The 25,778-nt window shown below is 38.4% G+C and overlaps 1 protein-coding gene across 10 annotated transcripts in view; it reads right to left on the bottom strand.

Moving 5' to 3' along the window:
* Positions 1-15,634: 15,634 nt before the first annotated feature.
* Positions 15,635-25,778, bottom strand: part of LOC138966114 (serine-rich adhesin for platelets-like) — a 106,922-nt gene continuing 96,778 nt past the window's right edge. For 7 of the 10 annotated variants that reach the window (XM_070338205.1, XM_070338199.1, XM_070338203.1 and 4 more), the window contains 3 exons: positions 25,315-25,413; positions 16,171-19,953; positions 15,635-15,800 (listed from right to left, as the gene is read on the bottom strand). In XM_070338205.1, the coding sequence (XP_070194306.1) occupies positions 19,810-19,953; positions 25,315-25,413 (243 nt within the window). In that variant the 3' untranslated portion in view covers positions 15,635-15,800; positions 16,171-19,809. Of the gene's footprint in view, positions 15,801-16,170; positions 19,954-21,368; positions 21,394-22,537; positions 22,582-25,314; positions 25,414-25,778 lie in introns of those variants that run through there. The other 3 variants (XM_070338208.1, XM_070338206.1, XM_070338207.1) reach the window with 2 other exon arrangements.

Genomic DNA, 25,778 nt, shown 5'->3' on the forward strand with positions numbered 1-25,778 from the left:
CACCAGCAAACAATCATGTTTGTCCAGTCTTTAGCTCACATAAACGTCCAGCAACAATGGTTCCTAGGGTTTAGCCTAAAAAAGACGAACAAAAGAAGACAAGTAATCAACTTAATCAGGCCATGTGATTAATTAAGCAGTGACCAATCTGCTCTTCTTATTCTGGGATTGAACCCTGGACCAGTGATACTTCAGTGCAACGCACTAACCATGTGGTCACTGATCCTTGTTGGCAGCTACCATTTTTTTCTTGCTTTTCTCTTGAAAAAAACTTTCACGCACAACGTTTTGGTCTCAATGCTCTTACCAGGAATTCATCGAGGAATGTCGGGATGAAGGCTGTTTGTATATCTTCCCTTGCTGAGTAACAATTATTCTGAAAAACAAAGAAGAATAGCCATGGTGAGTATTATAATATTATTATAAATATGTTCCAAGATAAACTGTATGACTTTATTTTACCTATAAACTGTATTTCAGAGTGTGGGTGTGTTTTGATGCCGTACATAGCTCGGAGCTCTCAAAAAGTGAAGGCAGTCCTTGTGTTAGGTAGCATTGTGTTTTAACACAAAATCATATAATATAAGGCACGCACACAAAAATGTTAGTTTAGGGTAACGTAACCCCAAAAAATAGGATTGGTAGGTAGGCTTTTTTTCTTTTTACATTTAGGCAAGTTTTGACTAAATGTTTTAACATAGAGGGGGAATCGAAACGAGGGTCGTGGTGTATGTGCGTGTGTCTGTGTGTGTGTGTGTGTGTAGAGCGATTCAGACTAAACTACTGGACCGATCTTTATGAAATTTGACATGAGAGTTCCTGGGTATGAAATCCCCGAACGTTTTTTTCATTTTTTGGATAAATGTCTTTGATGACGTCATATCCGGCTTTTCGTGAAAGTTGAGGCGGCACTGTCACACCCTCATTTTTCAACCAAATTGGTTGAAATTTTGGTCAAGTAATCTTCGACGAAGCCCGGACTTCGGTATTGCATTTCAGCTTGGTGGCTTAAAAATTAATTAATGACTTTGGTCATTAAAAATCTGAAAATTGTAAAAAAAAATAAAAATTTATAAAACGATCCAAATTTACGTTTATCTTATTCTCCATCATTTGCTGATTCCAAAAACATATAAATATGTTATATTCGGATTAAAAACAAGCTCTGAAAATTAAATATATAAAAATTATTATCAAAATTAAATTGTCCAAATCACAATTGACAAGAAGAGCGGGGTATTCGTTGCGCTCAGAAGGATAGCACGCTTTTCTGTACCTCTCTTCGTTTTAACTTTGTGAGCGTGTTTTTAATCCAAACATATCATATCTATATGTTTTTGGAATCAGGAACCGACAAGGAATAAGATGAAAGTGTTTTTAAATCGATTTCGAAAAAAAAAATTGATAATAATTTTTATATATATTTAATTTTCAGAGCTTGTTTTTATACCCAGGAACTCTCATGTCAAATTTCATAAAGATCGGTCCAGTAGTTTAGTCTGAATCGCTCTACACACACACACAGACAGACAGACACACACACACACACACACACATACACCACGACCCTCGTTTCGATTCCCCCTCGATGTTAAAATATTTAGTCAAAACTTGACTAAATATAAAAAGCGAGCTATCCTGCTCAGTGTAACCACTACCGCGCTATTCTGGTTAGTCAATTTCACTGCCTTTGCCACGAGAGGTGGACTAACGATGCTACGAGTATACGGTCTTGGTGAAAAAAATGCAGTACGTTCAGTGTCATTCTGTGAGTACGACAGCTTGACTAAATGTTGTATTTTCGCCTTACGCGACCGACTTGTTTTCTCTTAATTTAGTCGAGGTCAAAGGAGGTTACCCTTAGTCTTGGTATGGTTTGCAAAATGTGCCAAAAGCTTTTTGAAAAATGAAAAAAAAGTTGTAGGGTCGGCGGAAAAAATAGGGTGGTCGGGTATATAGGTCCCTGCCTTAACCAATAATTATTTTAATTTGTTGGCCTAACGTTGGAAGCAATCCAAGGGCTTTTTACATTTAGTCAAGTTCTGACTAAATGATTTAACGTAGAGGGGGGAATCGAGACGAGGGTCGTGGTGTATGTGTGTCTGTCTGTGTGTGTGTGTGTAGAGCGATTCAGACTAAACTACTGGACCGATCTTTATGAAATTTGACATGAGAGTTTCTGGGTATGAAATCCCCAGACGTTTTTTTTTCTTTTTTCGAAAGATGTCTTTTGTGACGTCATATCCGGCTTTTTGTAAAAGTTGAGGTGGCACTGTCACACCCTCATTTTTCAATTAAATTGATTGAAATTTTGGCCAAGCAATCTTCGACGAAGGCCGGGGTTTGGTATTGCATTTCAGCTTGGTGGCTTAAAACCTAATAAGTGAGTTTGGTCATTAAAAATCTGAAAATTGTAAAAAAAAAATTTTTTGTTATAAAACGATCCAAATTTACGTTCATCTTATTCTTTATCATTTTCTGATTCCAAAAACATATAAATATGTTATATTTGGATTAAAAACAAGCTCTGAAAATTAAAAATATACAAATTATTATCAAAATTAAGTTCTCCAAATCAATTTAAAAACACTTATCTTATTCCTTGTTGGTTCCTGATTCCAAAAACATATAGATATGATATGTTTGGATTAAAAACACGCTCAGAAAGTCAACAAGTCGCGTAAGGCGAAAATACAATATTTAGTCAAGTAGCTGTGGAACTCACAGAATGAAAGTGAACGCAATGTAATTTTTCAGCAAGACCGTATACTCGTAGCATCGTCAGTCCACCGCTCATGGCAAAGGCAGTGAAATTGACAAGAAGAGCGGGGTAGTAGTTGCGCTAAGAAGGATAGCACGCTTTTCTGTACCTCTCTTTGTTTTAACTTTCTGAGCGTGTTTTTAATCCAAACATATCATATCTATATGTTTTTGGAATCAGGAACCGACAAGGAATAAGATGAAAGTGTTTTTAAATTGATTTGGACAATTTAATTTTGATAATAATTTTTATATATTTAATTTTCAGAGCTTGTTTTTAATCCGAATATAACATATTTATATGTTTTTGGAATCAGCAAATGATGGAGAATAAGATAAACGTAAATTTGGATCGTTTTATAAATTTTTATTTTTTTTTACAATTTTCAGATTTTTAATGACCAAAGTCATTAACTAATTTTTAAGCCACCAAGCTGAAATGCAATACCGAAGTCCGGGCTTCGTCGAAGATTACTTGACCAAAATTTCAACCAATTTGGTTGAAAAATGAGGGCGTGACAGTGCCGCCTCAACTTTCACGAAAAGCCGGATATGACGTCATCAAAGACATTTATCCAAAAAATGAAAAAAACGTTCGGGGATTTCATACCCAGGAACTCTCATGTCAAATTTCATAAAGATCGGTCCAGTAGTTTAGTCTGAATCGCTCTACACACACACACACGCACACACGCACGCACACACACACGCACATACACCACGACCCTCGTTTCGATTCCCCCTCGATGTTAAAATATTTAGTCAAAACTTGACTAAATATAACAAGTCGCGTAAGGCGAAAATACAATATTTAGTCAAGTAGCTGTCGAACTCACAGAATGAAACTGAACGCAATGCCATTTTACTCGTAGCATCGTCAGGCCACCGCTCATGGCAAAGGCAGTGAAATTGACAAGAGCGGGGTAGTAGTTGCGCTAAGAAGGATAGCACGCTTTTCTGTACCTCTCTTTGTTTTAACTTTCTGAGCGTGTTTTTAATCCAAACATATCATATCTATATGTTTTTGGAATGAGGAACCGACAAGGAATAAGATGAAAGTATTTTTAAATTGATTTGGACAATTTAATTTTGATAATAATTTTTATATATTTAATTTTCAGAGCTTGTTTTTAATCCGAATATAACATATTTATATGTTTTTGGAATCAGCAAATGATGGAGAATAAGATAAACGTAAATTTGGATCGTTTTATAAATTTTTATTTTTTTTTACAATTTTCCGATTTTTAATGACCAAAGTCATTAATTAATTTTTAAGCCACCAAGCTGAAATGCAATACCGAACCCCGGGCTTCGTCGAAGATTACTTGACCAAAATTTGAACCAATTTGGTTGAAAAATGAGGGCGTGACAGTGCCGCCTCAACTTTCACGAAAAGCCGGATATGACGTCATCAAAGACATTTATCAAAAAAATGAAAAAAACGTTCGGGGATTTCATACCCAGGAACTCTCATGTCAAATTTCATAAAGATCGGTCCAGTAGTTTAGTCTGAATCGCTCTACACACACACACAGACACACACACACACACACACACACACACACACACACACACACACATACACCACGACCCTCGTCTCGATTCCCCCCTCTACGTTAAAATATTTAGTCAAAACTTGACTAAATATAAAAAGGAAGAGATGTACAGAAAAGCGTGCTATCCTTCTCAGCGCAACTACTACCCCGCTCTTATTGTCAATTTCACTGCCTCAGCCATGCGCGGTGGACACATCTATGGGTGGACTGACGATGCTACGAGTATACGGTCTTGCTACGTTGCATTGCGTTCAGTTTCATTCTGTGAGTTCGACAGCTATTTGACTAAAATTTAATGTTGTATTTTCGCCTTACGCGACTTGTTTACATTTAGTCAAGTTTTGACTAAATGTTTTAACGTAGAGGGGGGAATCGAGACGAGGGTCGTGGTGTGTGTGTCTGTCTGCCTGTCTGTCTGTCTGTCTGTGTGTGTGTGTGTGTGTGTAGAGCGATTCAGACTAAACTATTGGACCGATCTTAATGAAATATTGTATTTTCGCCTTATGCGACTTGTTTAAGATTATCCTTATAAATAAGCAGTAACTAAAACGAGTCGCGTAAGGCGAAATTACAACATTTAGTCAAGTAGCTGTCGAACTCACAGAATGAAACTGAACGCAATGCAATTTTTCAGCAAGACCGTATACTCGTAGCATCGTCAGTCCACCGCTCATGGCAAAGGCAGTGAAATTGACAAGAAGAGCGGGGTAGTAGTTGCGCTGAGAAGGATAGCACGCTTTTCTGTACCTCTCTTCCTTTTAACTTTCTGAGCGTGTTTTTAATCCAAACATATCATATCTATATGTTTTTGGAATCAGGAACCGACAAGGAATAAGATGAAAGTGTTTTTAAATTGATTTCGACAATTTAATTTTAATAATAATTTTTATATTTTTAATTTTCAGAGCTTGTTTTTAATCCAAATATAACATATTTATATGTTTTTGGAATCAGAAAATGATGGAGAATAAGATGAACGTAAATTTGGATCGTTTTATAAAAAAATATTTTTTTTACAATTTTCAGATTTTTAATGACCAAACTCACTCATTAATTTTTAAGCCACCAAGCTGAAATGCAATACCGAAGTCCGGGCTTCGTCGAAGATTACTTGACCAAAATTTCAACCAATTTGGTTGAAAAATGAGGGCGTGACAGTGCCGCCTCAACTTTCACGAAAAGCCGGATATGACGTCATCAAAGACATTTATCAAACAAATGAAAAAAACGTCCGGGGATATCATACTCAGGAACTTTCATGTCAAATTTCATAAAGATCGGTCCAGTAGTTTGGTCTGAATCGCTCTACACACACACACACGCACATACAGACAAACACACACACACATACACCACGACCCTCGTCTCGATTCCCCCCTCTACGTTAAAACATTTAGTCACAACTTGACTAAATGTAATGAAGCCAAAAAGGCCACAATCGATCAGTCTGTTATTGACATCCTAAAGTGAAGGCATTGGAAATATTTTTTAAACAAAAAAACTTTAAAAATGGTCACCAATTTCAACTCCCAAGAAATGCACGTCCCTAAAGACTGGTAGAGGGAACAAGCAAGAACACAAAACACAGTTCATTTTACGGTTAATTACAAAACAAAAACAACTTTATACTCTTGAAACTCAATTTCAAGAATGAAACACTTTTGGACCGGCATATTCATAGTTTTACCAAGAAAGCATTTTACTTCGTTGTATCATCCAATTTACGCATCTATGCCATGGTATATTTGCGGAATACTGTGTTTTTTAACAACTAATGAAAGTCATTTGGGTGCTGGTCAGCAGAGATCTATAAGTGGGTAAACCGTCACTCAGTTCTAAATCAGTTACATACCAAACTCCAGTTTTTAAGCTATGCCAGTCTACGGTAAACACTTTGTCAGTCTCCTGTCAGTGTCACCTGTGCATGAAAGTTGACTGCATAACTAAAAGAAGAATGAAGAAAATGTCACTGTGATGGAATAGAACAACAAATTTACCTGTAATTAACGTTCTCACTGCAAGCTCATCCAGTTCTGCAAAGTCTTTCGGATCAACACGGCAGCAGACGACAAAAACCCAAAGAGATTTACCAGTTCATTCCCTTTGACTTACACTGAGAGCACAGGCGCACGAACAATATATCAGGAAAACCATGGTTATAGCAAGCAAAGTATTGATCACGGAATGAACTGTTGGAATGCATTTCGTTTACATGCGAGTGCGTCAAAGAAGGAATTAGCCGTGTAAGCCGACAGGGGAGGCAACTCTGTTGTGTAAGTGATGTCCCAAAATGTATTATTTTGGTTGTTTGATCGACAGAAATGCATGACGCAAAAATGCATTCGTTGTCGATCGAACAAATATTCTTTGGCTTGATTACAGGGACTTGTATCAAAAATAAGTAAAGAATGCCTCTGGATTCTGAGCTATGAATTTAACACGCTAAAGTTCAAGATTACACAAACAGTTTATTGATTTAATTATCCGTTGCATGTTGACAGAATTTTTAAAAAGATCAATACTTTGCTTGCTATAACTATGGTTTTCCCGATATATTTTTTGGTGCGCCTATGCTCTCAGTGTAAGTCTGTTAATTGAGAGGTCAGAGGTGAAGTGTAAGTCTGTTCATAGACCATCTGTTGAAAGGTGAGAGGTGAACGACGCGCGCACCTGCTAACTAAAGGGGGAGTTTACGTCCTCTCAGAAACTATTTCTATTTGGGACAAGAGTTGGTGATACGCTTTTTAGGGAGCGCGCACCTGCCTCGCAGAACCACCTTTTTAGTATAACCTTTGCCCCCAGCGTTTCGACCAATCAGATTTCAGTGCACGGCAGCCTCTCTCTGATAACCGAAACTAGGGCAGCACCGGCAGGGGTTCCTGCAACCGCTCCGGCCGCCGGCTTGGCCTAGCCCGAGACTTGAAAATGCTGTGTGGTCCTGCCCCCCCCCCCCCCACCCCCCTCTCCCTGCAAATTTTATTTTCTTCCGCAACCCTCCAAAGCGCCACTAATAGTCAGAACGTTGACCCTGGGCGTTAAATGGAGGAAGAAGAAGAAGAAGAAGAAGGGGCAGCCTGACTTTCACTTTCACTCTCGGTGCTCGAAGTAATCTATTATTGCGTGAGAAATACTTTGAGAAATTCTGGAAGAAAACGGATTATCTTGTTCAAAATCGTGAACAAAAAGGGTAATCTTGAACTTGAGCGTGAAACTTTTCGGTATCTGAGCAGCTCTCGCGAGACACGCTCTTTGTTATGCTTTGAACGGTAGGTATACAGACGTTTCGCACTTTCGCCGTTTCGCACTTTGACGATCACAAGGAAAAAGTTCGAACCGTCAGCATCAGGTGCGAATCGTCATAGTGATAGGTGCGAATCGTCACAAGGAAAAAGTTCGAATCGTCAGCATAATAAGGTGCGAATCGTCATAGTCATAGGTGAGCGATTTTGGTGTTGTTGTTGGGCGCAAAGTAAGAATCCGGGGCAGAGTTGGAATAATCGGGATTTCCCGAAACCTCATTTGATTTCCAACAAAGCGCCGCATTTCCGGAAACGAGCTGCCTCGTTCTAGAAATGGCAACCCTTCGACTGGCACAAAAAAGTATACCCTTTTCACAGGTCATGAATAAGGTATATGTGAAAAAGCAAGGTCTTATACAGGGGAAATCTTGGGGGGGGGGGGGGGGGGGTGGGGGCATTACACTGTGTAACAATTCTCTCAGTCACGTGACACTCAGCGCATGCAGCTAGCTAGTTGCTGCTGTCTCGATCTATTTTGAACACAATGATTTTTTTTCTCAGAGTAGAGTGTTAGTTTGTTACAACAGGCTGAAATCATCTTTAATTTGAATCAACATTTTGCAACAATCAATCACATCAATATAGCGCACAGACTTACACATCACGTTTCAAGAGCAGAGAGAGAGAGAGACTGAGAGAGAATTGCATGGCTTGTTGTGACAAGTGTCATGTTGATACAATGTTGCCATTGTATCATGGAAAACAAATTGATGAGGCTTGGTGTCGCAAGGTCGTGTTAACCCTCTGCACTCCGGAAGGCCCGGGACAGCCCGCGAAAAAAGTGCTGTGCCGATTCCGTAACGCCCGATATGGCCCGCAGAACACTGCATTGGATTGTGGGATAGACCAAAGCGAAAGTAGGTCAACGCGACTAGTGTTCTGCGGGCCATATCGGCGTTACGGAATCGGCACAGCACTTTCTTCGCGGGCTGTCCCGGGCCTTCCGGAGTGCAGAGTCAAAAATGACGTCAAAATAGCAGAATGCTAAAGCCGGCATGCGATCATACTGGAAAATCACCTACGCACACCAGATCCGCTCTTTGCCGGCTCACATCATAGTATATATTTGAGGCCAGTACTATCACAGGGCCGCCCAACTCATGTCCCAAAATAGGTCATAGCTACCTGAGAGGACGTAAACTCCACCCCCTTAGTTTCTGAATAATAATAACCATGAAGCAAAGATCATTGCTGTCGTTTCTGCCTCCAAGAGGTCAGAAAAGCCCCTAATTGTCAGACACTGAAACTGAAAGTGCGAACCGTCAAAGGTGCGAAACGTCTGGTATTCGCTTTGAACATCGCGAGAACTTCGAAACTTGGCTTGTGCAGCTCGCACGAGATCGTTGCACTATGGCAATCCGTTTGTAAAGAAATTACGTTTTTTCCTGTTGATCTAAATAATGAATTATTTAACTAAATAATTCATTATATAGCTAAATAATTCATTATTTAACTAAATAATTCATTATTTACACAAAAGTAAAAAGTGTGATTGTTGTAATTAAAGAAATCTTTTATTTACTAAACAATTCATTATTTAATAAAAAAAAATCCATTATTTACTATATAATGCATTATATACTATAGAATGCATTGTATACTATAGAATGCATTGTATACTATAGAATGCATTCTATAACGCTACGAAACTCAACTCTCTGTGTCTCTGTCTCTCTATGTTTCTCTCTCTCTCTCTCTCCCTCTCTCTCTCCCTCTCTCTCTCTCTCTCTCTCTCTCTCTCTATTCAATCATGTTAAACTGTGTCAGTGTCTCTGTCTCTCTCTGTCTCTGTCTCTCTCTGTCTGTCTGTCTCTCTCCCTCTCTCTCTCTCTCCGTTTCTCTCTCTCTGTTTCTGTCTCTCTCTGTCTCTCTGTGTGGCTCTCTCTCTCTCTGTCTCTCTCTGTTTCTCTCCCTCTCCCTCTCTCTCTCTCTCCCTCTCCGTTTCTCTCTCTCTGTTTCTGTCTCTCTCTGTCTCTCTGTGTGGCTCTCTCTCTCTGTCTCTCTATGTCTCTGTCTCTCCCTGTTTCTCTCTCTCTCCCTCTCTCTCTCTCTCTCTCTCTCTCTCTCTCTCCGTTTCTCTCTCTCTGTTTCTGTCTCTCTGTGTCTCTGTGTCTGTGTTTCTCTCTCTCTGTCTCTCTGTGTCTCTGTCTCTGTCTGTTTCTCTCTCTCTCCCTCTCCCACTCTCTCTCTTCCTCTCTCTCTCTCCCCCTCTCTCTCTCTCTCCCTCTCTCTCTCTCTCTCTCTCTCTCTCTCTCTCCGTTTCTCTCTCTCTGTTTCTGTCTCTCTCTGTCTCTCTGTGTGTCTCTCTCTCTCTGTCTCTCTGTGTCTCTGTCTCTCTCTGTTTCTCTCTCTCTCCCTCTCTCTCTCCCTCTCTCTCTTCCTCTCTCTCTCTTCCTCTCTCTCTCTCTCTCTCTCCCTCTCTCTCTCTCTCATCATTTATTTGCCAAAAATCCCTCTTTTACTGACAGAGCCATGCGGAGCTGTCCTGTAGTAGTTTCGTAACGTTATAGAATGCATTCTATATTATAGAATGCATTCTATAGTATACAATGCATTCTATATTATAGAATGCATTCTATATTATAGAATGCATTCTATATTATAGAATGCATTCTATAGTATAGAATGCATTCTATAGTATAGAATGCATTCTATAGTATAGAATGCATTCTATAGTATATAATGCATTATATAGTAAAGAATGGATTTTTTTTATTAAATAATGAATTGTTTAGTAAATAAAAGATTTCTTTAATTACAACAATCACACTTTTTACTTTTGTTAAAATATTGAATTATTTAGTTAAATAATGAATTATTTAGCTATATAATGAATTATTTAGTTAAATAATTCATTATTTAGATCAACAGGAAAAAACGTAATTTCTTTACAAACGGATTGCCATACTGCACCGCATGTTTTGCTATGCTCTGAAGTTTGCGAGAGATTACGAGAGCTTGGAATACCGATAGGGTCTAATTTACAGAATGAACTCCGATGAACTGTACGAATGCATTTCGTTTACATGGGTCAAAGAAGGAATTATGTTTGTTTTTGCTTGCGTCAAACCGAAGCCATGGGAACTGGCGAAGCCAGTCTTGTACGAACCCACGGTCGACCTCACTCTCTGAATCTACTTTCGTTTCATCGGTTGCCGCGTTCTCTGTCTCATTCTCACAACAGACTCCCTCCCTCACCTGTTTTGTTTTGTTCACATGCTGCTACACTGCTCGATGAGGTGCTATATAAAACGTAAGCTTTCGTTGCTTTAGTTTTTAACTTTTTTTTTGCAAGACACGGTCCGCTTTGCACACAAATATGTCGTCTGCTTCAATCAAAGTGATCGATGTTCGGGATGAGTTGGACAGTTTTGAATAAGAATTTTATTTCAAATCTAAGATTGATTTTGCTATTGACCGACGTGGTCATGTAACTGTTGGTCACAGACCGGCTCAAGCTCAATTTTGTCGGACCAGTTGAGCCCGAAACATGCCGGTCATTTTGGTGCTTTTGTCGGTCACATGACCGAAAACCGACACTAGGAACACTGACCCCTGAATAGGTTTTATTGCATACATTTATCAACAAATAAGAAATCAAAAGCTCATATTGCACACTTCCTGGGTCGTTTTTACCGGAATAACAGATGTGACCATGTGTCACTTGTCAACGGCTGATTCCACTTCCACTCATGAGTTTTCCCCAACCACCCGTTACTGTTGCATACACATTTGAGCATGCATAAATTCACTCACTAGAAAACTAATTAAAATCATTGTTCACACAGACATTTCAGTAAGTTTACTTAAATTACAGCTTGTCTTTATCGTCTGATGGTACATCATCACCAACAAGAGCAACTCTGCATGTAAAATGTATAGTGTTGGCACATCTGTCTCCTCTGCACTCTCCAAATTCAGACGTGCACAGAAGTTTATGTTTTCAGTTCGTAAAATATGTTTAACACTCTGTCTGACAGTTCCATCGGATGACAATGTGAGAATCCTCAATATCAGTCCGAAGTCCCTTTGTATCCATGAAAAAATATTCTTCCTCCAACTGCATACTATTCTTGTTCATGGAAGTACACACTTAATAAATGGAATTTGGTTGCTGATGTACGTGAGAGCGTGCAAGACTGTAATTAATGGAGTAAGAGTATTTCTGGAAATATTTGACGCAGTCTAGCAGAAGCTTACAATTTCTCTGTTTTTGCCCTCAGAGAGGTCTACAAAGTTATTTTTAATGTATTTTGTCGTTGTTGTAAAGTAATTATTATGTTGTTTCAATCAGCTGCTGTCTTTGTTAGGATTTTTGCTTTAGGCCCCCCCAAAAAATAGGTCTGTTTACGGTAACCCGACCGACCCTAGTTTTTTCGCGCGACCCTAGACTTTTTTTTGGCATTTAGGGAAATAAAAAAGAAAAAAAATCTTGTTTTTTTGGCAAAATAACGTAAAAATATGGTTTTGGGGGGAAAAAAAAAAAGGAAAAAAAAAAATCCCGACCTACCGACCCTATTTTTTTTGCCTATGTTACCGTAAACAGACCAATTATTTTTTTTTGCCTAACAAATGTACCTGCTGCTTGTACATATTTTGAAAATCTGTTTCTCCAGACAAATTAGGTTTTCAAAATCCGTATAGACTGCTGGTTGTATCACAGCCTCTGAAGGCGTTTTGCCTTCAAAATCAGTTCCCAACACTTTCTTGACCGTTTTGATCCCTGCTAAGACAAACAGCAACTCAGAATATTGACAGAACGTTGTTCATCCTTTTGATTCAACAAAAACATAGCTTTCAATTTAGGAGGGAGCATGTCCCAATGAATAGAAATAAAACATCACCGCTATGAGTAACTTTACACATCACCTGGATCGTTTGTGGTGAGTCCATTTCTGCGCCCATCAAAAACAAAAGTTCCTGTGCCAAATTTATGTATGACATAGTCTGTTAGGCTTGATCATTAAGTCGATGCGGAGATATGTGGCGACAAGTTAGGCTACTCGTCGCGGTAAAAACCGAGGGGAGGAATAACGTTAGGCAATGGCAAAGTTGTTTACTCAGTAAGTTTGGGTCTCTGTGATAGTTACATTCCTAACAAAAATAGCAGAATCAAAAGTGCCTATCTTTTCTCTTTTTGAAACATAACTTGAACATATTGTTGCAAAAGTAGAGGCCCATATATTACGGTAAACTACCCACTTCAAGTGACTGAACAGGTCAACTGATTTAAGAGTGCGAAATGTGAAAAGAGGTTATTACTTGAATGAATTGGTCAAACTTCTTCTCTCTTGTTAGCTTGTTTGTTCCATCCAGCTTTTACATTCAGACTTAAAAGGTTATCAAAACAGGCAAGGAAAGGTGTTAAAAAGGATAGAGATACAGAAAGGCTCGCTATCTTGCTCAGCGCAACCACTTAACTGCGCTATTCTGGCTTGTCAATTTCATTGCATTTTCATCATGTGGGGGACTGACGATGCTATACTGTCTTGGTCAGTTTCATTTTGTGAGTTCGGACAGATTGACTAAATGTAGTAATTTCTAAGTGTGTTCCATAAGGTTAGAACTGCTTTCTTTTTCTTCTTAAGACGCCTTTCATTTTATTTTCTCTGCCAAGAATTCTACTTTATTCAAAAGCATTTTGATGATAGAACTGAGATTGCAACAACAAAGCTATATATTTATAGTGGGTCATCAATGCAGTTTGTCCGCAAACCAAGCCGCAATGTGAACTTGTACTGGTCCCGAGTGCAGGACACACTGAAATGAACATAGAATTTTCTAGAAGCAAAGGGATACATTGAAGGCATACCTGATCATTCTCACAGAATATATACAGTCGAAGTGAGAAAAACCCGAGCGAAGCTGAGCCCTGACGGCTTGTGATACAAATACATGTAATAAACTTATCTGAAAATCATGAAGCTCGCTAATGCAAGATGCTTGCGAGGTTATTCACTTCAAGCATCTATGTTAGCATGCCAGAATTTTAAGGCAGATCTTACAATGCCACACATGGTAAAGCGGATTTACTGTTTGATTTCGCAGCTCTAGGCAGTATCCCACATGTTTGTAGGATAAACATAAAGTACATGTACAGTAGACTTCCATTATACTGTGGTCTTTGGGGTCCAAAGAACTAGACTGCGATATATATACGCGTCTTACAATTTAGTGGGGTGGAAAAAAGTTTTACCCCCGAGTTTGAGAAAAACAAGGTTATTTCCCTTGCCTACGCAGTATAGATTCACTAAGTCTATCTTCCTGTGGTCGCAGCCGGTTTGCGTGTATGTGTGTGTGCGTGCTGCATGTTTTTTTTCTCAGAAAGTGTGTAACTATGTGTCTCACAAGTGTTCAGATGTTACATGATGCGAGATGACGTTTTTCTTTACCATCAAATGACGCATTTCAAGACTTGGTAAGGACATCCGATTTTGTGTCTTGAATCTATGCTTCTTTTTCGTCACAAACTTACAAAGTATTAAGCCACTGACACGCGTATAGCGACCCACTCTTGCACGCACACGCTAACTGATGATAAACAGTAACAACAAGAAGGGCAAAGCCCATACGACTCACATGCTTGACCGTGACCTTTACATGACCTTGACCTTCAGGGTCAAGGTCAAATAACTAAATATTTGAGTCTTTCGTGTTTTAGACATTGATGCATTTAATAGTTTTAACGAGTTGCCTTTTGTTTTATCATTCTGGTGTTTATCTAGATGTGCTGTGTATCTTATAAGAAGTTCTTAAAAGTTCGAAGTTATTTTAGCATATAGGTTTTTTATGGTCTTAACAGTTAAACATGTATTACGTTATCATTAAGATTCATGCCTTGTTAGCACTAAGCAGTTGTTTTAAGCAGTTGGTTTTCTCTTGTTTTCATCTTATGAACATTCTAAATGTTAGACTAACTTATTGTCTTGTACAGAATAACAACTGTGTGAATGGTGCTATACTGAATGAAAGAGTGTGACATGAAGTTCTTGTACATCATTGTAAAGAGTGTGAATGACGTTTTAGTTTAGATGTCAAGCGCTTAGAGCAAGCCTTTTTAACGAAAGTTTTTGATTTAGCGCTATATAAATGTTCTTCTTATTATTATTATTAAACCTAGCAATGACATCATACACTAAGAACTGCTTTACACATTTTTCCTACCAAAATACATGTGACCTTGACCCAAGGTCAAGGTCATCCAAGGTCATGCAACACAAAGCTGTTAATTCAAGACATAGGAAGTACAATGGTGCTTATTGGCTCTTTCTACCATGAGATATGGTCACTTTTAGTGGTTCACTACCTTATTTTGGTCACATTTCATAAGGGTCAAAGTGACCTTGACCTTGATCATATGTGACCAAATGTGTCTCATGATGAAAGCATAACATGTGCCCCACATAATATTTAAGTTTGAAACAGTTATCTTCCATAGTTCAGGGTCAAGGTCACTTCAAAATATGTATACAATCCAACTTTGAAGAGCTCCTGTGACCTTGACCTTGAAGCAAGGTAAACCAAACTGGTATCAAAAGATGGGGCTTACTTTGCCCTATATATCATATATAGGTGAGGTATTCAATCTCAAAAACTTCAGAGAAAATGGGAAAAATGGGAAAAATAGCTGTTTTTTAGACAACATTTATGGCCCCTGCGACCTTGACCTTGAAGCAAGGTCAAGATGCTATGTATGTTTTTTGGCGCCTTGTCATCATACACCATCTTGCCAAATTTGGTACTGATAGACTGAATAGTGTCCAAGAAATATCCAACGTTAAAGTTTTCCGGACGGACGGACGTCCGGACGGATGGACGGACGGATGGACGGACGGACGGACGGACGGACGACTCGGGTGAGTACATAGACTCACTTTTGCTTCGCATGTGAGTCAAAAACCATGGTCCGTAAATGACCAGTGATTTTATTACACTTGAAAATGATTACTTTATATGTACGTTGACACACGCACGCATGCACTGATACACACACACACACTGAGATGAACACAATACTCATTTGTACATACATTTATTGCTACATACAACTGATATGCATAGAATGGTACTGGACACAACAGAGTCAACAACCAGAAGCCCTTTCGTCTCTTGTCATGTTATAACACCAACAGTAATGGTCAATTTCCAGGCTTCTCAAAGGCACTGCATTTTCAACTAACTGCTAAGGCCAAAAAAAAAAAAATTGTCTGTTTCTGGTCACCCGACCGACCCTAAATTTCGGCGCCGACCCTAAACTTTTTTTTTCCAAACTCAAAATTTTTTTTTTTGTTTTTTTTTTTTTTGTTGTGGTAAAGGACAGGGTGAGAAAATGAACAACAAAAACGTGTGAAAACGAAAGTCCGCTGACGATTTGTAAATGTGTTGAGTGTCTTGTCTCTATGTTTAGTGAATCCAGTCTCTTTGCGCGATTTTTAAAGTTAGTTTTACATTTGGAAAAAAAAAAAAAAATAAAAAATAAAAAAATCCCTACCTACCGACCCTATTTTTTTTTTAGCCATGTTACCAGAAACAGACAATTTTTTTTTTGTGGCCTAATGATGAATATACACTAACATACCTACAAAATAAGCTAGCAAAAGGAGATGACCTTTAAGCAAATGCTTGTTCTGTACATTTGCTGTTTCCCTTTAAGTAAATAGAATGACAAAAGAAGCCATCACAGTGCAGTAAGGATACCAACAGTGTTGGTAAGAAATATATAAATAAAATAGAAATAGTGAAAAATCCTGCATTCATCTGTGTGTGTGGGAGTGTGTGTGTGTGTTTGCATACATGTGTGTATGTGCCTGCATGTGTGTTTGTATGTGTGTGTGTGTGTTCAAAACCTGTGTTGTCCTCTCCGAAAAGCTGAACACAAATGGTCCTAATTAAAATGAACATGATGCATGTGTCCATACAAGTGCATGTATATACTGTTAGTTCATGAAAAACTTCTGTGTATGGAAAAGAGTAACAGAAACATTTTCTATCTTGCGTGTAATACATTTATTAGCTGCAAGCACATCAAGAATAAGAAAACAAGTTCCATGGCATGTTTACTCCAAAGCTTTTACATGGTAAATTTAAGGTCAGAATGGAATGTCAGTACACGTACCATCACAGAACAAAGAGAGTAATAATGAGGTTCTAAACTTTATTCATGTTAACTGGACACTTTGAGAGTGAAATTACTCACATAAAACAGGACTCTTTAGAGTGGTAATTAACTACACATCATGCCCCCCCAAACTCCACAAGAAGCAGTATGATGTGCATGCTAAATTAATCACATCACCAGTTTGAACCTATTCCATTGGAAAATGCTATAAATATATGTTTTAGCCTTATGTTTTAGGCTTATAACCTTAGATAACATGTCACAACCACACACAAGGCTTGTGAAACCAAGCATCTTATTCATTACACGCTAAGCTGAACCTTTTACTGGAAATACCATAGTTATTTATAAAGCATGGTGCAGAGTAACAGTCCACAACCACGTGTTGTACAGCATATACTTTCAGATTATTTGTTTGGTTTATGGTTAGTGTTGTAAAATGTTACAGCTTTTAAATGCACTTGGGTATCTTCTCACACACGGAGTGAATACATAGTTGTAGATGTCATTTAACATTTAAGCTCTGTGTACTTACTAACACAACCCAGTACATTGTAATTAATAGCTCCGTCGCTTAATAGCCCAGGGTGGCGGTGTTTCCCTTTTAATTAATTTGATCAGTTCAATCTCAAATGTCAAAGCCTCATACAAAAATACAAGTGTTATAAAAGTCAAGTTCAGACATGCAATTTCAAAGGGGAATCACTTGTGTATAAAAATTACTACAGCTGTACATATCTACAATCATTTACAGCCCGGAAAGCACCATTTCGAAAAGACCGATTATTCCATAAAACACAACCAAAACATCAAAAGTGAGAGGTATATACTGGAATGCAAGTGACACAATATGTCGAATCAGGCCAGCATTAAGCAAAACTTTTGCTTGAACTTCAGCAAATTGCAATCCTTTTCTTTCATAAGCATATTTAACAAACATTTTACAGTTCTGTAGCAAACCAAAACAGCATTCAAACATTCTATAACATTTCATCTTTTAAAAAGAAAGATAAAACACAGTTCTGCCAAGAATGTAACTTTCATTTTTTTTTACAAAAAAAACACAACATATACACAGTTCTACAGCAAAAACAAAATAGTATAGAGTTTAGTGTAGAGATTTTAATCTTTTATCACTTAGGTCAGAATTTCTCACACATACAAACAGAAGTAAAAAATCAAAACTAGAAGTGATTCACTACAAAACAACTGACTGTAAATTTCCTTTAAGAAAATAAACAAATAAAAATAAAAAACAGGGAAAAAAGCAAAAGCTGCCCCAAGTGCCAAACATAGCATGCCGTTCTGTACAAAATATGTTTACAAAACAAAACCATCACCAGCGATGATTATCACGGACACATAATATCAGACCATCAAATCTATTATTAACACTGACATCTGTGAAACGCTGTTCGCTCAAAGCTCAGAACAGCCAATGTCACTCACTTGGATCCTAGTTTTGCCAATGGCAATAAATACTTGAAATTAAAAAAATTATATTCTAAAAACCCACAGGACTACAAAGCTCTTGGTACTTAATGGAGCATTTAAACAAATTTAGAAAAATATCTTATTTCAATTAGTGTAAGTTAAGAATTACTTGACATTTTTAGCTCATGTACCTTAATCTGCCACAACAGCAAAATACTATACATATGTGAACAATGCAGTAACTCTCCAACATCTTATGAACACTTCAAGAACAAACATCTGTAAAAATAAGTTTGAAAAGTATGTATCAACTCTATTATTAGTAGTAGTAGTACTCATTTTTACACTCTAAAAAATAACCTTGAATAATCAAGTGATAAATAAATGATAAATAAGTAAGACTCAGCAAACTGTACGTTCAATAAATACCTCACCACACCATAGAAAAAACAAGCGCCATGCAAAACACACACATAGAAGAAAGTATCCTGCCCTAAGAAAGAGTATGCTGCGGTAACCTTGAACAGTAGTAATGAACAGTACCAGGCTGAGGTAGCTGAATTTATATACACTTCATCTCTCAGAAAAAAGCTTCACACCTCATTGTGAGTCTTCACATCAAATGCATAGCAAAGCCTGGTTAATGACATCACAACTTCTTGTGACATCACAACTTACTGTGACATCACAACTCAATGAGAAATCACAACTTAAATTATTGTGACATCACAACTGACTATGACATCACAACTTCTTGTGACATCACAACTTATTGTGACATCATCACTGACTATGACATCACAACAGAGTATAACACTGCATTCACCTGTTGAATCAGTGTGAGAAACATTCCTCTACAAGAATATTCATACAGATCAAGAACACTTTTATCAAGAGTATCTACCTAGTTCTCATAACCAAAACCTGAAAAAAGTAGTCTGAAACAAGAAATTATAAATACTACCCAAACAAGAATGCTTGTATCCTGGTAATAAAAGCCTACATCAGTCCTGAGATTGAAAAAAAAAAGAACAGTAATTGTCAAAACAGACTTCCGAATCTAATAATTTTTCAAATCACTTGTCTTGAACTGGAACTGATTCAAAAAGACCAAGAACCACAATAAAATCAGACCTGGGAAATGCTACCATCTTGTACAATGAAGACATGTTACAACACTTCCTACATATTTACAAGTGTACATAAGGAAGCTGTCAAGCACTGGAGGCACTTATTGTTCATTCAGAATATTCACTTCACCCAAAGTGTATACATGGAAGGGTCCACAAAGACTTGGCCAAGGCCAAAACTCAGCGGACATGTTTCTACAGCCCACATTGAAACCTGAAGCAGATAGACAAGTATGCCAAGAGCACAATCCATGTCGGTACACAGACAAGTACGCAACGAGCACAGATCCATTCCAGCAAAGTATTGGCCCGTGGCAAAACACGACAGCAGAGCCGTGTCTACAACCCCCTGTGAAACTTGGAGGAAAAGTTGGACGAAATTCTGGAATGTGGGGATCCGCTGCGTCTGAAGGACGCCTGCACTGATCGCACGGTTGTCATGGCAGCGGACTCGGGACTGCTGGAATGTGAGGTGAGGTAGCGAGCGTAGCCCTGACTGGACTGACTCCTCACACCTCCGTCTCTGGACAGCTGTCTGTGTCGTGCGGCGCCGTCTGCGGTGCGGCTGCTGGTGGTGATGTGTCTGCTGCTGCTGTTGTAGGCTGCGGTGGTGGTGGTGGCGTCTCTTCTACCACTGCTAGTGTACGAGGTTCCTGCACAGAGGTACGTAAGAAAATTAATGATCCATTCCTACGGTAATTAATCTCATGCCGTTGGAGTCATTCTGGGGTCAAGAGTTGGAGGGTGTTTTTAAGAGTGTGTCATTTTGCCAATCATGGAATAAGCATCATCTTCCTTTTCTTTATTTCTAGACATCTGTTTTCATGTTAAACGTTTTATAAGACCCACAGCTACCACTGCCTTCTTCCCTTCACATGAAGCTCAAAAAAACAAAAAAAAAGTGGATTGTTCCAAACTGTTAGGATCTAGAAACAGGAATGCAGCAACTTATATATTATATATATTACTGACAGTTTGTTTATTACAATGCCGTTATGTCATCAGGTTTAGATTTAACACAAACACGCATTACTCTGACAAAATGTTATACATTAATCTTTCAAATGCATGACAATATTGCAACAAACAATCAATCAATACATTAAAAATAAAAAGAAGAAAGAGCAGTAAAAACAGTGCACTGAAAATGTTTATTAGCCTGAAAGAGACAAGTGTTTCTGTCATCAATGCATGCATTACGAAACCCCATTCCAGCCTAACCATTTCAAGGTCAGTCAGAGTGAACTCTTTTAACAAATACATTTCTCAGAACCCAAATCTGATTCCTGAAATGTCCACCTTCAGTCCTTGTACAAAGTACACTGTACATCCCTGGACTCTTCTCCACATGTCTTCCCAAATATTAAAGCTACAGTAACAGAAGGTCCCTGACATGAAATACACAACACCAATTATTGTTAATCACTCATGCTAATTCATGCACTACTTCAATGTTAGTGGTAATACTGGCATGCAAATCTACTTTTTTTTTACGCTGCTTTCTGCAACCATTGCTGATTTCGTTTTCACAAATGAGACATCAAACTAAGTAGTCGCCACAAAGCAATATAACTCTTCCTACCAGAGGTGAAGAGTAGAAAAGAAACCACCGTAAGATTTTAGTAAAGCCGCAAAGATGTACATCACATCTTCAGAACGTTTCATGAAAACCTTAAACTGAAGATGACAAGCAGAAAAGACTTAATGTTCAGGTACACACTCCTGTTTCAAATTAAATCTTTTTTGTTAACAAAATGGTGCTCAGTGTACATGCTGTTACAATGCAGTGTACATGCTGTTAAACTGTGGCGAACAGAATTCTGCTTTTAACAGAAGATAATTTCTCGCCATTCTTATTGCAGAAAGAAAGCCTTTTCCTACCTCTGAAAGAAGGTCAGAGTGCTCAACAAATACTACTTGTCAACATACACACTGTCATACAGCCATACATTCTCTACAGTCTGCATGATGCAGTAACTGCACCAGCAAAATATAAATGCAAAGATTACAAGGGAGTATTCAAGCTACATTTAAGAAAATAATGTTTAAGGTACAGATCAGTCCAAACCTGCTTCAACCGAAACGCTTAAAGGCTGAAAACAACATAAATTTTGTTTATAGACCCCATAGAGAGAGCTTGTATTGGGGTTTGAGAGAGAGAGAGAGAGAGAGAGAGAGAGAGAGAGAGAGAGAGAGAGAGAGAGAGAGAGAGAGAGAGAACAAACGAACACACTTTATTTTACAAGGATAAAGGTTTAAGAGAGAGAAAGAGAGAGAGAAAGAGAGAGAAAGAGAGAAAGAAAGAGGGAGAGAGAAAGAGAGAGGGAGAGAGAGAGAGTGAGAGAGAGAGAGAGACAGACAGACAGAGACAGAGACAGAGACAGACAGAGACAGAGTGTACATGAGAGAAAACAAGGGAGCCAAATCTCTACTTCCCAAAGCTCTAGGTAGCAAGAAAGATCATGCTCTCTCCAAATAATTTAAATAGTAAACAAAGAATCAATGGAAGCCCACCTCGGACTCTTTCCCACAGAAATACAATTGAGTCCCATCCACCAATTGCATTCAAGAGCAAATTCGTGGCCTTCTCCATTAACCTAGCTACTAGAGCCAACTTTGAAAAGAAAGAAAAAGGAAAAAAAGGCTGAGAGAACAGGCAGGCTTTGAATCAAAGAAAATACAACTGATATTTCTCCATCCCAAACCTGACACTCTCAATCACCACCAAAGACTCAGTAGCATGTAAGCAAATATGATAGAGCTGAACTGAAAATCCTCCACACCACAAAACAGACAACTTCTAAGAGGCATGTTTCCTTTTACAATAATGAAAAAATCCATAGGATCTGAATCAGTCATTATTATTTCCAACTATTCATGCAAAACACTTCCGGTGAGTGTTTCCAAATGCATTATGTTTTAGCGTCCAAAAAAGGAAACAAATCAAAACTAAAAGTGATTTACTACAAAACAACAGACTGTAAATTTCCTTTAAGAAAATTGCTGTCCAGAATTGTAATATTTGCTACCTGATCCAGACTTCATATTGACTTTGAATACAAATTTGCATTCACTACATGTTACGATGTACTAATAAAGTTGTTAGAATGAACCTTTTTCTTCCTACATCTTCATTCACCTGTTGGATGTAGATTTGATTTGTTTGAGATTGATGCAAAAGGAAACATGGCTTAAAGTTTCAGGAAAAGAAGACATTAGTCACAACATTTGTTTTACCTTGGGGTGGGTGAGCTGGGCCCTTTCCGCTTTTTCTGAAAACCCTACAGGACAAGACAGAGAAAACAGCATGCAGAGAGACAAGCAGGTGAGTACATGATGGAACCACATAATGCTGAAAATAAAGGGGGGGGGGGGGGAGAGATTGGAGAATGGTGCACAGCATAACAACCCCACACACATGATACTCCTCCCTCATCCATCCAGCACAGCTCAGATCAGTGACTTTTTTCAGTGGAAATGTTACCAAGCTTCAATTCAAATGTAAAACCAAATTGAGAGTTCTACTGCATAATTTTGCATGAATACAATTTAACTTCTTTGTTCGGGGGTAGCAATTCAACACCCATGTGCCCGTGTTTTTTTTAATTTTTTTTTTAGCATGAGTGGGCTTTTATGTGCACGGTCGTTTTTTTCCTAGCCAATTAGGTAGTTATACGTCGTTTTCAGGGGAGACCATTTAACTGTATCCATAAGTTTTTTTTAGACAACACAAATGATGAAATGGAGCAGTTTGGTTGTGTGGGCACTTAAATACATACTTATTCACATATAAAGGTTCTCCACATGATTTCTGGCAAACCAGCTCAGTACTTGCAGACATTTATTGAAATAGTCCAGTATTTCATTTATCAGTAAAAAGTCTTTACACATGAAGTGACACTACAAGTACGATTATTTATAAAAGCTAACAAAATGTCTCCTAAGATCTCTGTTTCCAAAGACAGTGGGGAGTAGGGTTGGGATGGCGGCTCACCTTCTCAACTCTGGATTTACATATAATTAATAAACAGGGGATGGGAGTTAGGGTCATTCTCAAAAACATATTTCAAACTCATGCTATCATGCACATAAAAGATCTGTACAACATCCAGATGCACAACATGGAAGGTTTTATCTGCAGGAGAGGGAATCATGCGTAAATCACACCCACAGCCACCCAATATAGGAAGACCTTTATATGCTTGGGAGGACTGTATATATATACACAGGAATTGTTCGGAAAGATACAACTTTAACGATACCATCCTTCCCATGTAAATAAACAAGAAGAGCAAACGCTCGATCGAGTCACTTTCGCAGTTCTGAATATTATATGAGGCATCAGATGGACAGGAAGAAATTGCTATTCACAACACAATGAGTCACGTTCACATAAAATTTGAGCCCGGTCACTTTTATAGTTTCCGAGAAAAGCCCAACGTTAAGTTGTGTGTTGCCGAACAGAAAAGGCTAGTTATCTCCCTTGTTTTTCTGATAACGTTCGTAAAAGGCTACAGATGTAAATACTTTGATGTAAAGAATAATCCTACAAAGTTTCAATCACATCCGATGAACTTTGTCAAAGATATAAAATGTCTAATTTTTCCTTTGACGCTGACCTGTGACCTTGAAAAAGGTCAAAGGTCAACAAAACCATCGTTAAAGTGTAGAGGTCATTGGAGGTCACGACTAAACAAAATATGAGCCCGATCGCTTTGATAGTTTCCGAGAAAAGTCCAATGTTAAGGTGGTGTCTACGGACGGACGGCCGGCCGGCCGGACAGACTAACACTGACCGATTACATAGAGTCACTTTTTCTCAAGTGACTCAAAAATGATGAACACCCCCACAGATGTGGCCAGGGTTCTACATGAGGTAAGAGCATCCCTCTACTTGGATACATACAAAAATTCAACTGCCTGGCTGGTGTATGTATGGCGTGGAGTGGGATTTCTTTTTAATGAATCAATTTTGCAGACTGATATAGGTATGCCTGTCACTCACAAAATTTTTCAACAAAGCATGACTGCCCTGCAGCCAGACAAGAATGTTTAATCAATCAATCAATCAATCAATATGAGGCTTATATCGCGCGTATTCCGTGGGTACAGTTCTAAGCGCAGGGATTTTTTTTATTTTATTTTATTTTTTATGCAATTTATATCGCGCACATATTCAAGGCGCAGGGATTTATTTATGCCGTGTGAGATGGAATTTTTTTTACACAATACATCACGCATTCACATCGGCCAGCAGATCGCAGCCATTTCGGCGCATATCCTACTTTTCACGGCCTATTATTCCAAGTCACACGGGTATTTTGGTGGACATTTTTATCTATGCCTATACAATTTTGCCAGGAAAGACCCTTTTGTCAATCGTGGGATCTTTAACGTGCACACCCCAATGTTGGTGTCTGTGTTCAGGTGGAATGATGGTCTTACCCTCGGTAAAAGCCTGGTACGCATGGGAAGTAGGGGATAATCCCACAAGTCATATTCACCATGCACACATTTCATTTCATTTTCTTCTTTTCTTTTGGAAACAAATTGCATTTTGCTGCACAAGTCACATCCACCATGCACACATATCATTTCACTTTTTTCTTTTCTTTTTTTTTCTTGCTTTTTTTGGTTGACAAATTGCATTTAAACTCACACACTATACCACAAACAATGCCAAATTGAAAACCTATCCCAGTGAACAAACCATTCCAACTGTGGGACATGTAACAAAATTCAGCAAACCAAAAGAACAAAATAAATATATAGCATCATTAACATCATGACATAGGCAACAACAACAAAAAAGACCACCAAAAAAATGGATAAAAACAAAAGTAATTTTTACCACCAAAGTGTCAAGCTCAAATTTGAATAATAAAAATCCAATTAGAAAAGAAAAAAAGAAACTGACTGATTCTGGCAAAACTATTAACTGCTCCAAGCAACAATCACCAAAATTCTCTTCCATGAAAAGGATCGAACTACATGTACCCTGAAGCAAAACTTACAGGACTAGCAGGTTTGACGAAATTGACGTGCTTGTACAGAATTACGCCAATGTCCTTGTGGTCTGCTTCCATGGCAATAGACAGGGCGGTGCTATTCTCCTGTTGGTGTCATGGCCATGGTAACCAAGGCAACAGGCACAACACGCAGGGGAGAGAACCAAAATACAGGGTACAACATTAACAACACGCAGGGGAGTAAAATACAAAAACAGGCAGGGAACATGCATAAATGTTGGGAGTAATGTTGAACTTTAGAGTTCTAAATTCAGGGACGGTTTTCTATTTCAATTTAAGCCACGTCTTTTTCAGAACCTGCTCTTGTTAGCTGAGCAAGTCATTTTATTTACCTTTGAAGTTACACAATGAACTGTATATGTAGACGCCTTTCATTTACATGGCTTTCAGAAGGAAAACATGGGGGCAGCAATTAATTTGAAGGGAGAGAGACAATTCTGTTGATATTA

This window comes from Littorina saxatilis, linkage group LG5 (genome assembly GCF_037325665.1).
Source record: "Littorina saxatilis isolate snail1 linkage group LG5, US_GU_Lsax_2.0, whole genome shotgun sequence".
Lineage (NCBI taxonomy): Eukaryota > Metazoa > Mollusca > Gastropoda > Littorinimorpha > Littorinidae > Littorina > Littorina saxatilis.